The sequence below is a fragment of the Coloeus monedula genome (genome assembly GCF_965178545.1).
Source record: "Coloeus monedula genome assembly, chromosome: 27".
Taxonomy (NCBI): domain Eukaryota; kingdom Metazoa; phylum Chordata; class Aves; order Passeriformes; family Corvidae; genus Coloeus; species Coloeus monedula.
The window spans coordinates 2,356,110-2,370,029 of record NC_138807.1 but is presented as its reverse complement, the minus strand read 5'-3'; the positions used below and the strand labels follow the sequence as shown (position 1 = coordinate 2,370,029).

The window sequence follows — 13,920 nt, the reverse complement described above, 5'->3', positions numbered from 1 at the left end:
GCCCTCCCAGCACCCTGCAGCCAGATTCAGCCTCTGGCCAAACATGCCAAACCCCCAGAACCTGGACCTGATCCCAGCCCCTACCCCCACCCTAGCAGTGCCACGCTTGGTATCTGGCTGCAGCAAGTCCATGGAATGTGCCCATGGCAGAAAGTGAGGTGCCAGCTTGGCTGCTGGGGTCCCCTTGGTTCCAGGAGCTGCAAATTCCCATGTCACAGCCCTGAAGCCGGTGACTGGTGAGGAGGGTGGAGCTGATCCCTTGGACACAGTGTGTGGCAAGGATGGCTGAGAGCCACATCCTCCCTGGCTGCTGCCACCCACCCCCCTGCCCCTCCTCCCTGGGGTCCCTCAGCACTCACCAGAGGTTTCCCTGCCCAGTCGTATTCGTAGTCGAACACGTAACCGTTCCTCTCGAACAAGTCTGTGAAGAGCTTCCTCAGGTAGTCATAGTCGGGCTTCTCGAAGAAATCCAGCCGCCGCACGTAGCGCAGGTACGTGGCCATCTCCTCTGCGGGGACACGGGGGCTCAGGGGGACAGGGGACAGGGGGCTCAGGGCTGGGGGCTGGGCTGGGCTGGGCAGTGCTCTCACCTGGGAAGTTCTCACAGAGCACCTCCACCGGGGTGGCTCTTTTGGTGTCACCAATCTTCTGGTACCTCTCCTTTAGCGTGTCGGCCTGGAGGGACAAGGAGCGTCAGCACGGGGGAAGGCACTGGGTGCTGTCACACCGTGTATGATTTCTTGGACCCCCTTTCCCAGGTAACTCCTTCCCAGGGAATTCCCCACCCAGGGCAGGTCTGGAGGGCAAACCCCAGGGTTTCCAGGACAGCCACTGTGAGAGCAGCTGGGAACCCCACACAGTGGGGGGACACAGGGAGACCTGCAGCTGCTCAGCACAGCAAGGGCCTGGCATGCAGCTCCGAGCTGGTGGGATGCCAACCCTCCAACACTCCAGGGGCCAAACCTTCTCCGTCTCTGGGCCAGGGCAGAGCCAGGCCCACAGGCAGCCATGCCCAGGGGCAGCAGGAGCTGGCAGTTACCTTGAGGCCTTGCCAAGGAAGGCTCCCACGGAGGAAGTACATAAACATGTGCCCTAATGCTTCCAGGTCGTCCCTGCGGCTTTGTTCTGCATGGAGAAAAAGAGACATGGGTCAGTTCCCACTACAGCCACAGGCCCTGTCCCCCCTGCTCCAGGTCCTGGAGCACCCCATGTGTCCTGCCAGCACCCTGAAGAGCAGGAGAGGCAGCTTGTCCCCAGCCCCACCTCTGGCACCCCTGCCCTGCAGTCCCTCCCCTCAGCCAGGGGGCAGGGCTGGCTGCCTGTGCCCACACACCTTTCCCCAGGTGGGTGTTGATGCTCATGTAACGCGCTGTCCCTGTCAGGCTCTTGTGCTCTCGGTAGGGGATGTGTTTTTTGGTCTCGGGGTCAATATACTCTTTGGCCAGGCCAAAATCGATGATGTGGATGGTGTGCTGCCGCTTGCTGCCCGGCCGCCCCACCAGGAAGTTCTCTGGCTTGACATCTCTGTAGATCAGGCTTTTGGTGTGGACGTACTCCATCCGTGTGATCTGGGGCAGGAGGAGACATCAGTGCCCGAGCAGAGACCCACCCCGTGTCCTGCACACTCCTGCCCTGGGCCCTGCTCCGGCCACCTCACCCCTGCTCCCCTCAGCCTGGCCCCAGCCCCAGGGACGGGCACATCGGCTCCTTCCCACCATGGGAGACAGCCCCAGGCCAGCACCTTGGGCACAGCGAGAGGCTCTGGGCACACAGCTGCTTGTCTGGGCTCAGAGAGGGGCTGTGAGGGGGAGGAGAGCCCTCACTCAGCACAGAGGGGGTGAGGTATGGGTGAGCTGGGCTGGGATGTGCCAGCATCTTTCCCCCATTCCCTGTGGGATGCCCGTGCTGCCTGAGCATGGTGCCCACACATCTCCTGCTGCCCGGGGCAGCCAGGGGGCCAGGTGAGCTGTGCAGGGCTGCAGGGGAGGTGGAGGTGCTGCACTCACCAGCTGGATCGCGATCATCAGGACGGTCTTGAGCGTGAAGGTCCGATCACACAGATCAAAGAGATCTTCCAGGCTGGGTCCGAGCAGCTCCAACACCATGGCGTTGTACTTCCCACAGGGGCCAAAGTAGTAAACCTGAGGAATTCCTTCTGCAAGAGATGGAGCAGGGGCTGTGCAGGGCTGCAGCAGGGCCATGCTGTCACAGCCACGCTGCTGCCGGCCAGGGGCTGCAGAGGGGGGATGTCCTTGCGCTGCCCTCCCTGCACAGCCAGCCTGGCTCTGTGTAGCAGAGGGAAGGAGGGCAGGGGGAAGGAGGCAGCTCCATCTGCATCCCTGACTCTGCCGCGGGGGCGGTGGGGGGAAAGAACTAAATCAAAAGAGATCAAAGATGAGACGATGCTTCTGTGTAGAACCAGCCTCTCCCTGTGGAGCAGATGGGCAGGAGCTCAAGCCGGGAGCGAAGTTGCAGAGTCACATTTAGGGAAAGCCTCTCTCCCAGCAGTGCCCCTGGCAGGCAGCTCCCCAGGGCAGCTCAGCCTGGCCCCGTACCTGCATTGCCGAGCTGTTTGTAGAACCGATACTCCAGATGCAGCTGGGGGGCCCGGGATTTTATGGGTTCCTTGGAGGAGAGAAAGGAAAAGAGTTAAGTAGGAAGCAGGATGTTCAGGGTGTCTGGTGTCAGACACCTCCTTCACATGCTGGCAGCAGCTGGACTGAGAGCATTTGGGGTTGGGAGCAATGGGTATAAAATGGAGATGAAGGCTCAGGGGATGATGAGAGAAAATCAGCCCATATGGGAGCCAGATCATCCCATCCGGAGAGGGGAAAACATTAATGGGAGCAGGTACCAGTGGGGCCGCCCCCTCTGCTGCTGGCACTGGCTGAGCACAGCACAGGCCATGGTGAGGGCTGGGAGAAGACTCAGCTCTTCTTGCCCAGACCCAGACCATGCCATCTGCAGTGACGTGTGTTCCCAGCCTGCCCTCGATTCTGAGCAGCCACCCATCCACCCATCCATCACATCCCAACCTGCTCCACCCACCCCAACACCTGGGGAGGGGGAGAAACCTCCTTCCCAATGGCTTGAACATCCCCCATCCCGACCATGGAGGAACTCCCCGGGTTGACAGCTACTCACCAATTTGATAGCTACGTATTCGTTTGTGTAGAGATTCTTTCCTGCAGGGAGAGACACAAAAAGGAGATGAAAAGCAGTCCCTGCATCACCCCCACCACACACTCGCCGCGGTCCCTGAGGGCTCCTGGGCTCACAAACATCCTGAACAGGTTCTGCAGCTCCCACGACACCTGAAGGGGCCTCAAGGCACAGCGGGGAGCAGAACCCACTGTGGGGAGTTGTGACATGCCTGTTAATTATCCCCAGGTGGGGTATGTGGATTCCTCTGGGATGGGCAGGCTCCTGGGGACTGCAGCCAAGGCTGATAGGAGAGGCAGCAGCAGGGATGCGACTGGGCAAGGCAGGGACAAGGCTGGGACTTGGTGCTTCTCCCAGACACAGCCCCACAGGGAGAGGGGGCTACAGAGGGATGGCCAGAGTCGGGGGACACCGAGTTATGGCCAGTGGGACCCCACAGAGGGTGGCAGGGAGGAAGGACCCCTGGGAGCACTGGGGCAGCTGGCAGTGGTCTGAGGGCACCAGAGGCAGGTGGAAATCTCTCCCCCACAGCTGGGGTCACTCCTGGGAATGGCACACGCTTGTGTGTGTGTGTGAATCAGCCTCATCCCTGGGGATGCTCCCGCCCACCCAAGGGCACAGGGAAGCCAGGAGCAGGCCCATGGCACGGCCCACACTGTACGAGGAGCTGAAGGCTGCAGGGAGTGCCCAGGGGAGCTGAAGGAGCAGCTGTGGCACCCAGCACCCTGTACATGACCCCCCGGAGGGCTCCACACATGCATGGGACTCTTCACACCCGTAACCACAGGAAGGCTGAGCTCAGAGTGCCTCCACAACCCCCCAAAACCAGGAGCCGAGGAAAAGGGGACACACCTGGGAAGCGCCAGCACAACTTCTGCCCAGGCCCATAAAGGCAAAGATTAAAGGTCTGCAGGAACAGCTCCGGGTGTTCCCTGTGCCAGAGCCCACAGGAGCCCGGGCACGTGGGAGTTAAGGGCAGCAGGTTCCCTCCAGAGCCAGCTGACTCCAGATCCCAGCGATCCCACTGCCTGGCATGTGCGTATCTGATGGAGCTGCATCTGTCTCCTCGGATTTTCTCCAAGCAATTTGCTTAGGGAACAAGCTCCTCCTGGCGTAAGATTTCATCTGCTCTGACTGCTGCTCTCCACCTGAAGCAGCAATAAATCCTCGCCGGGTGACATCAGAGCCAGCTGCTGAGCGCCACAGTCGGCGGCAGGATTACGGAAAGAGGGATGAATGGGAGATATTAATGGAGCAGCTCCTCCCAGGATGGGCTCTGCAGCCAAGGAGGGGCTCAATCCTGCTGCCTCCCTGACCCTCTCCCATCCCAGGGGATCTCTGCCAAGCCACTATGTCTCCTGCCTCTACATAAAGCAAATCCCCTCACAGCGATTACGGAGGAGGGGATTTGGGAGGGAGGAAGGAATGTCTGGTGAACACAGTGTGTGCCAGATCCAGGGGGTTTGTCCCATCACGGACTGACATTTCCTGGGGAGCAGGTGGGACGCCCCTAGACCTGTGCATGGCTCCACAGGGCTGTACAGTTCAGTCCAAAACAATTACTGCTGCCTTCAGGGCAGCAACATGTGACCAGAAGAACACTCACAGCTGGATTTTCCCTGAGGTCAGGCAGGCTCTGAAGGAGGAAAAAAATAACATGGTAGGAAAACTGCCAGAGGGACACTGCAAAAGGGACTCAGCCCAGCAGGGAGGGAGAAGGGATGGATGCAGGAGAATCCCCCACAGTGGCATCTATCCTGTCCCTGCCACACGAGACCCCTGTGGCTCGCTGGCACAGAAAGCTACCAGCAACAAGGCTCTGGAGCTGGCAGCATTCTCCCAGCCCAAAAATGAGTCCAGAGCATTTGGTACTCCCCTCGTTCAGCCCTTCCTTGGGGGGCTTGGACACAGCTGATGGACAAGATGGGGAGCAGAGAGAGTATGGACTGATCAAATCACCACCCTCCGCTTCCCCTTTCCAAATTAAAAAAGGTGCAAAGAGCAGAACTGGCCTGTCATGAAATTAATAAACCAACAGAAAAGAAAAAGCAAAAGAGCAAGGAGGGAGGATTCCTTCCACGCCAGGGAACTCACCACTCCAGCTCCTGGAGCCACTCGCTCTGCCCAGTGTTCACAAGGGGGCAACTTTGACACCCAAAATGTGCCAGAGCCCAGGGAGTACCTGGGAGGACTAGAGCAGGCAGGACTTGCAGCACAAAAGGTGCTTTTGAAAGGAAATAAAAGGGAAAAGTGGTGAGATGGACGGCAGAAAGCAAATATTTGCATTGCAGGGGCCTTTGCCCGGCTCGGTGCTGGAGGTGTCTCTGAATCCAGCTGCCAGCACCTGCAGGATGTGTGGGATCAGAACGGGGCCAACGCTGGGAGCAGGCAGCCAGGCCTGGGGTGTTAAAGCCAGAGGTGGCTTTCCTGGCTGTCCCCTCCCCAGGGATTTGGCAGCGGCGCCCGGCACCTGCTCCTGCACATCATGGCAGCCCAGGAGGAGCCGGGCTCTGCGCTGGGCTCCCAGCTGGGTCCCCATCCAAGCAGCTTAGAATCATGGAATCAAAGAGTCATTAAGGTGGGAAAAGACCTTTAAGATCATCACTCCAAGCAGCAACACCACCATGTTCACATTAGCCCATGTCCTCAAGTGCCACATCCACACGTTTTTGAATGCTTCCAGGGGTGGAGACTCCACCACTGCCCTGGGCAGCCCCTTCCAGTGCTTGACAACCCTTTCTGGGAAGAATTTTTCCCAATATCCAGCCCAAACCTCCCCTGGCCCAGCCTGAGGCCATTCCCTCTCCTCCTGTCCCTGTTCCCTGCGAGCAGAGCCCGACCCCCCCGGCTGCCCCCTCCTGTCAGGGAGTTGTGCAGAGCCACAAGGTCCCCCCTGAGCCTCCTTTGCTCCAGGCTGAGCCCCTTTCCCAGCTCCCTCAGCCACTCCTGGTGCTCCAGCCCCTTCCCCAGCTCTGTTCCCTTCTCTGGACACGCTCCAGCCCCTCAGTGTCCTCGCTGTGAGGGGAAAAGTGAGCACTGAGGCTGTCCCTGGCCCGTGGCACAGCACCAGAGTGCCCATGCCAGGACCCTTTGTGCAGCAGCAGCAGCAGCACAGAGCTGTGCTGGGGCACCTGGATGGGAATTTGGCTCCTCAGTCCCTGGCAATGCAGTGGAGGAACACGGGACGAGGCAGCTCCACGCAAAAGCAGCTGGGCCCAGCCCTGCCAGCACTGCAGCTCCAGTCACACTGGCTGCACCAGGCCAAGCAATGACACCTCTGTGGAGTGCTGGGATTTAACACCATCGGAAGAAAAATGTTATTTTAGAGCTTGACCTTCTTCTAGAGGAGGCTCTGAACAACCAGGAGGAAAAAGAAGTCCAAGTCTTCAGCAAGGCAGGCAGGAGCAGCAGGGATTGTGTGGGTTCCTCTCTCCCAAAGCCTCCAAAGACACCCGTGTGCCACCTCTGGCATGTGGTGGGTCCGTGGCTCCAGCTTCTGGGAGGTGGCCGAGCCCTTGGCCACACTGCAGGTGCTCAGAGGGAGGTCTCTGCAGAGCCCAAGACAAGGAGGGTGTCCTTGCACGAGCTGACCCCAGACACATTTTCAGAAGGCACCTTTTGTGGCCCCCAAGGAACTCCTTGTGAATTCCTGGGAGGCAGCAGGACAGGCCCGAGAGCCACAGCTCAGGAGAGCTTGGGAATGTCCCCAGCACCTGCACGTGACCCTTCAGCGGGGGCACGTCCCTGGCCCAGCTGTAGTAGTGGCCTGCTCCTGGCTTACACACTGCCCAGACCCACTCCCCGTGTTCTTCCCTCCAAGATCCTGAGTTCACTTTAAAAGATAATTAACTTCCAGCTTTTAATTTTCAAGGAAAACAGCTGCTGGGGCTCCAAGCTGTCAGCAGCAATGCATGCAGCAGGCTGGGAGAGAGGGGTGGGCACTGAAAAGCTGCAAAAAGCCCCTTTGCAGAAGTTTATTGCTGGAAGAACAGAAGCAGCAGCTGCTGCCAGGTCCTCCATCCTTCCCTGCACCCTGCTCTAGGCTGAGGCTGCCCTGGGGCAGCTCCATGGCACAGCCTGGCAGGAGCACCAGCCCTGGGCCAGGCTCAGGAAGGGGCTCTCAGGGAGCACAGCAGGACTAAGGGCAATTCCTGGCTCTGAGGCAGCACTGAAGAAGGGAAGGACCTGCACAGCACCCAGGTGCTTTGGGCTCAGTTTTGACCTTTCTGCTTAAATGTCTGGGTTTTCTTCCTCTCCCCCTGCTCCCTCTGCCCCAGCCCATCCCAAGCACTCCTGAGCAGCTGCTAAGGGGAACCTGCTCCAACAAATCCTCTCTGTGAGTGTGCTGGCCCCGCTCCCAGGGCACAAGGAGCTGGCAGGGCTGCAGCTCGGCTGTGCCCAGGGCCAGGGCACACGAGCCACCAGCCACACTCCGGTCACCCACTGCCACCAGCGTCCTGCTGCCTTGTGCTTCAGAGGGCAGTGTCCCACCCTGGCATGGAGTGGGGCTGGCTGTGGGCAGCACATGGGCAGGGGGAGCTCAGGGGGCTGCAGGCAGCAGGCACTGCCCAGGGATGCTGTTGGAAAGGCCCAGGAGGAGCTGGACCACAGCTGGAAGCTGGCAGGGGGACGGATGAGCACCCACCAGCTCAGGGTGAAGCTCCAGGACATAAGAAGGTAACAGGACCCAACACCTGCAAAACATAAATCTGCCCCTCTGTGCCAGAGGGCTGGGGCAGCCACCCCGCTCCAGCTCCCAGCACAGCTCTCCAGTCACGCTGGTCCAGTGCGGAACTGGCTGGCAGCGCTGCCAGACTGGGACTGGCACCACGTCCCTGCACTGCCCAGGATGCCAAGGCCAGCGGGGACAAGGAGAAGCAGGATACAAACGCACAGCCCTGGCAGCCACAACTCCTGCCCACGTCATTCCCCTTCTGGCTTCCCACAAATGCCTTATGCCAATTGTTTTTTTTTATATTTCATCTTTAAACAGATCACTTTTGATTTTGGACACCTCCCACATGGGTGGACACTCATCTCTACCTGGGGCAGCTCAGCTGAGGCACCCTAAGGACAGATCACCGCAGGCCTCTCAGTGTGGTGGAGAAATAGGGCAATGTGGTACCTTTTTGAGGAAGACAGTGTCCCCTTCCTCCATCCCCACCACTGGGAGCCGGAGGAGTCACCTCCAGGTACATTTTTGCAAGATCTCCTGGCCTCTGTTATGAAAGGAAAAAGACCAAAGAAGAGCTGAGAGCTTTTAAACACGGAGCTACAGTTTGGCCTCTAAAGCCTTGAGGACTGAATTCTCTGTTCCCAGGGGAAAGCTGAGTGCCCAGCAAGAGCTGGGGAGCGTCCCTGCTCATGTCACCACTTCACAGCAGAAGCCCTCTGGTCCCTTGCCATTCATCTGCAGTTGGAGGAATCCCTAAATCCTGAAAGCATTCCTGAGCCCTGATGCAGTTTGAAGGCACACCTAAGGAAGAGAGATGTGATTTTAGGAGAGAAGCCACATCGCTGTGGCTTCCAGTGCTGCGATGCGATCTTGTGCTCAGGCCTGTACCACGTTATGGCCAGGCACTGCAGGGTGTGACAGAGCAAAAAAGCCATGTGAAGGGACTGGAAGCTTCTCTTGCTGGTGGCAAGGACAAACTCTCACTGTGAGCATCGACCACTGCAGAGCCCCGGAGCGAGAGCTCACTGCTTGTCCCTCCAGCCACGAGCAAACCGAGCCCAACTGCTCCCAGGTCCCTGCAGCAGCCTGACTGTCAGTTTGACAGACATTCCTCAGATCCATGTGAGACTCGTATCCTCTTGGTGCTGCCCCTGGAAAATGAGGGGGAGGCCAAGGCAAGGGGGTCACACTGACCCTCAGTGCTGAGCACGGCAGAGCAACACGGCCGCAGCCTCCTGCATAGAACAGGATCCTGGAATCCAGCTCACCCCAAAACACAGATCCACTGCGGGATGCTCACTGGCAAGCAGGGAAAATGAGGTGCAAGGACACAGGTGGAGCTTGCACAGCTCAGGGCTCTCTGTCCACTGGCCATGCAGGGAGGCACCAGCAGCAGGAGTGTCCAGATCCACCCAGGGAACTGAAAGGAGCAGCTGGTGCGGCAAAATCCCCCCATACCTCTCCTTCCGCAAGCCTTGGGTCTGGAGGAAGGCTCAGAGCTCTTCATGACAGAGAAGACAGACCCTCGGCTGCTGAACTTGGGAACTGCTCGGCTGGATTTTAACCAGAGCATTTCCCCAGCTCAGCAGTTATGCCACAATCCCGCCGGGAAGCGCAGGGACAGGGCGGGCGAGCCTGGCACCAGCCAGTCTGTCACGCTGGGAAGAGCTGACATTAACTCCCCACACAGGGAGGTGGGGAACTGACCCCACCCGAGCCGGGGCTGCCGCGGCTCCTCCCCAGGCCCACGGTCAGGGTAGGTTTAGCTCAGAGCTCGGTTTGAGAAGGCGCTGCTTAAAATATCATGGAGCAACAAGGCCTGTGGCTGTCACAGGCTCTGGGGACTGCCTCTCTTCCTTCTTCCCAGAGCACAAGCCCCATCCCAAAGCACTCACAGCCAAGGACAGTGCTACAGCTGGCAGGGACTCCACCCACACATCCAGTATGAATTCCTGGAGACAGCCAGACTGTGCTGCTGGCACAGAGGTGCCTGGCACTGCCAGACCGCTCCCAGCTGCCTGATGCCAAGCAAAGGGTTAACAGCTTGCTGAGTCTCCAGGGACATTCCCAGTCCTGGGAGAGGAGCAACCTCCCCACCCTCCAAACCGGAGTTTGCTTGAGGAGTTTTCTGATCAACTTGGTTCAAAATGGAAAGTGACCATGCAAAGTACCCTGAATGGAATTTCAGGAGAGTCTCTCAAACAACCAGTTTCAACAACTGAAGAATTCACCCAGGATAAAAGATGGATTCTCTTCCCCAGACGTTTGTCCCAGCAGAGTGAACATCCCTCAGGCCCCCACGCTCCATCCCCTGTCCCGAGGCACAGCGGAAGGGGAGCATCCAGAGCACAAGTGGAGTGAGATTTGGTAAGCACACAGGGGCATCTCCTGAATCATTCCTCACTCAGTGTTCCTGGATTTGGGGGACACCCAGATCTCCACAGCCACCACCACTTACAACAGACAGACTCGAACTGCAGCGCTGTCCCTGACAGACCCAGAGAGCGACAGGCACGGGAAGGAGATGGGAAACACCTCTGCAACCAGTCCTTTGGGCTGGGATGGGCCTTGGTAGGTCAAGCACAGTGTGAAAGGATTAAGGGAGTGGAACCTCTGTGACAGAACAAGAGCTACCAGCAAGGGGCAACACTTCAACTCTGTGTGGCCGGTCAGCACCCCGGTGCCCATGGCCACAGCCTGTGCCAGCTCCTCCCGCTGCAGGAGGAGGATGCCAGGGCAGTCCTGGCACGAGTGAGTATGAGGACAAAGATGACCCTTCTCACCTAGACGGAGCTCCCCGAAATTGCCGCATCCAATCTTCTTGCCGACACGGAAGTTGGGACCCACCATTAAGACTCCCGAGTTGGTTCCAGCACCCCGGCCTCCATGACCACTCCTTCCTCCACCTGTCTTGGACATCCTTTTACCTTCCTCCAGCTCCCCTTTCCCTCCTCTCTTATCAAAATCCATAAGTTTGTGATACCCCGGCCTCTCCACGGTTACGCTGCTGCCATACAAATCCCAGAGCTGCCGAAAATGGAAGGGTGAGGAAGAAAGAAGCAGGGTTCTTCTTGGTTAATACACCATCCCGGTGAGCGGTGGGAGGGCTGGGGTCTGGAGGGTAAGGAGGGGTAAGAGGCCGTCCACGGGTGCTGGGCTACTGAAATGTTAGTGCTTCCCAAGGTCCCGCCGGGACTGTCATCATCGCCGGTCACAGGGAGTTCTTTGGTGGAGAGAACATCCTGCAGACAGGGTCCTCCCAGCGCAGCTCCTCGGTCTCCCAGCTGTGGAAAAGGAGAGGGAGAAAATCAGTATGAGGAGGCAGAGGACAGCAGAGGGTTGTGGGCTCTGGGCTCCTGCCCCCAGCTCCACAGAGCCCCTCCAGCACCTTCCCTGCAGACAGGTGATTCCTACAACAATAACAGTGCTGCAGTTGAGGGGTGGGAGAAGCTGGGATAAACATCAGGATCATCTCAGAGTGCCCCATGCCTGAGTGCTGGTGTAAATAAACAAATAAATGAATTTTAAAAAAGCTTGGTTGGCCGGAGGTGAAATGGTTGATGAGCCATGTCAGAGCCAGCTAAGAGTGATGTGGGGACAAAACTGTCCCCATGGGGAAGGGCTGCTGGCAGCTTCTGGAAGCATTCAGAAGCACCAGCCAGGGACTCTGAGAGCCCCCAAGAGCAGAGGACACATGTGAACCCAGCATTACGGGCACACCATGCCAGGTGTGGGGCTTCCCACGGAGTGGAAAGGATGTTCACCTGGCTGGGAGGGTCCCTGCAGATCCAGGGGCAGGGGCCAGGAGAGTTGGAGCACTTCCCACTCCAGCACCAGCCTCTGCTGGGGTGGGCTGGGATCTCGTGCCAGCAGCCCTGCCCAGGACATTGTTTCTGGGGAACAGCCACTCAGGTGCCCACCACAGCTCACCTGGCCTGGGGGAAAACACCCACTTGGCAAACAGGAACTTACTAACACCCCACTGCCTCTTCCTCTGCTCTTATCAACCAACCTTGATTTTAATTGCAAAGCTGGGAGCGAGGCCCCTTGGCTGCAGCCTGGGCCAATGCTGTGACACTCACCAGAGCAATGGACGCTTGGGGAGCTGGTTTGCTCACGGGTACAGCACTTTGCCTGCCTCATGTGCTCCCAGTGAGGTTACTGGGAAGCCCCACGCTGCTGGTGGAGTTATCTGGGTTCCCCTCAGCTCCCACAAACAGGCAGGACTCAGCTCAGCCCCCTGAATCAGGGAGCTCCTTTCTGTGTGCACAGCCCTGCTCACGGCAGGGGCTGGATGAGGTGACCTTTAAAGGTTCCTCCAACCCCCAACTATTCCATGATTCCATGACACCAGCTCCACACACATCCCAGTGCAGCTGCCTATGCTCACGTGGGTACAACAGCCCAACATCAAGGCCAAACCAGCTCCTTGCTTCCTTCTGGACACAAGACTGGGACGACAAGAACCATCGACCGGCTCTGTGCTCAAGAAACCAGGTGCCCAAGAGGGAACTGCGCTCTCCCTCCCTGCAGCATTCCACCAGGGTGGGACTGCCCCTGCACTGGGGGAAGGTCAGGCTGGGTCCCTCCTTGCAGGGATCCCTGTGTGGGAGGCAGGAAGGACAGTCAGGAAGCTAAACATGGACAGAGGGGGTCAAGCAGGAGGCGGGTGCACACAGGGAGGGCACAGGAGAGACCCACACACCTCCATTTCCCCCCCCACTCTGGTTTTGCTCCCAGCTTGACCCTCGCCAGCCTCCTACACCTCCCTCCCAGCCCCACTCTCCCCCTCACCACCTTCCTCTGCTCCTCTCCGGGCCCCTGTGACAGCACTCAAAGCCTCCCAAGAGCCCCCAGCGCCGCAGACTCCCGCTAACCCCACGGGTTATCCAAGCAAACCACCCCCTCCAGTGCTCGGCTCCAGGAAATGAACACACTGCGAGCTCTGACACTTGGCCAAACCCCATAAAACTTCTTATTGGCTCTCAATAGCTATTAATAACAAAAAAAAAGCTTCTTGTGCTCAAGGGTGCACAGAGGGAAATGTGGGAGCTCTAAGAGCAACAGAGGGAAAAAGACACCAAAGCCAGAGCTCAGCAGGGGGAAGGACGGGCTGTGCAAGGTCCAGGGGCACGACAGCCCCTGAGGCAGCTCCCTGGGGCTGTCCTGCTCCCAGCTCTCTCCTGACACTGAATCCTCACTCTCCACAGCATCCTGGCATGCTGCCACTGCTCTCCAGGAGGGACCAGAGCTGCTCCAAAGGTGCAGAGTGCTGGGGTCCCACTTGTGGGACCTGCCTGTTCAAGCACAGGGGAATAGGGCTTTCATGTGTTATGGGAGCTCCCTCCTGCCCCCACAGAATCCAGCCTCCATTCAACACCTCTGGAACATCCCTAGAGCACAGCAGCCTGGCCTTCCAAGGCCACCCCCAGGACACCAACACCTAGGGACCATCCTGCTGCACCCAGCACACCTCAGCTGAGGGAAACTGAGGCACACGGAGCCCTCCAGCTCTCCCAAAGGTGGGCAGCCCCGGGCTGGCTTCTGCCCTGATGCTTCCCTTCCCCCAGCAGCGTCTCCGTGCCAGCAGGAAGCGGGGTGGGAGCGGCAGGAGCAGGGCTTCCCTGAGCTTTGTTCTGCCCCAGCCCCGAGTGCGCACGGCCCACACGTGACATCCTGCTCATTCTTTGCTCCCCCAATAATTTCCGCTCCGGGTTCAGCACATGGTGCTGCCCTCCCGACCTCCTCATGCTTCTCCCACCTCCACAGGACACCCGGAGCCATTCTCCCATGGCCTCCCAGCTCCCAGAGCAGGCAGCTCTTGCCCAGCGTTTCGGGAGCCACTTTCCCTGGACATGGCTCCAGCCACACACTGGGAAAGGGGAGCAGCCGGTGATGCACAGGCCCTGCTGCTCCATAACCTGCTTTCCTTCTGAATCAGACCTTTATGCTCAGTCCCAGGGGATTCCAGGCCCAGACTGTTTGCACAGAGTCAGGCGGCCGACAGCCAGAGCCGAGGGAGCTCCAGCCCCAGCGCTTGGGATTATTTTCTTTGAAGAGTTATGGGCCAGCCTCTGCAAGGG

At 58.8% G+C, this 13,920-nt stretch overlaps 1 protein-coding gene across 2 annotated transcripts in view; it reads right to left on the bottom strand.

Annotated features, from left to right (window-relative positions):
- CSNK1G2 (casein kinase 1 gamma 2) overlaps positions 1–13,920 on the bottom strand; it is a 41,986-nt gene that overhangs the window by 4,448 nt on the left and 23,618 nt on the right. For both annotated transcript variants that reach the window (XM_082297820.1, XM_082297821.1), the window contains exons 2-9: positions 10,621–11,121; positions 3,145–3,185; positions 2,556–2,625; positions 2,007–2,155; positions 1,334–1,568; positions 1,040–1,125; positions 591–675; positions 360–508 (exon numbers count right to left, since the gene is read on the bottom strand). In XM_082297820.1, the coding sequence (XP_082153946.1) occupies positions 360–508; positions 591–675; positions 1,040–1,125; positions 1,334–1,568; positions 2,007–2,155; positions 2,556–2,625; positions 3,145–3,185; positions 10,621–10,807 (1,002 nt within the window). In that variant the 5' untranslated portion in view covers positions 10,808–11,121. The remainder of the gene's footprint in view (positions 1–359; positions 509–590; positions 676–1,039; positions 1,126–1,333; positions 1,569–2,006; positions 2,156–2,555; positions 2,626–3,144; positions 3,186–10,620; positions 11,122–13,920) is intronic.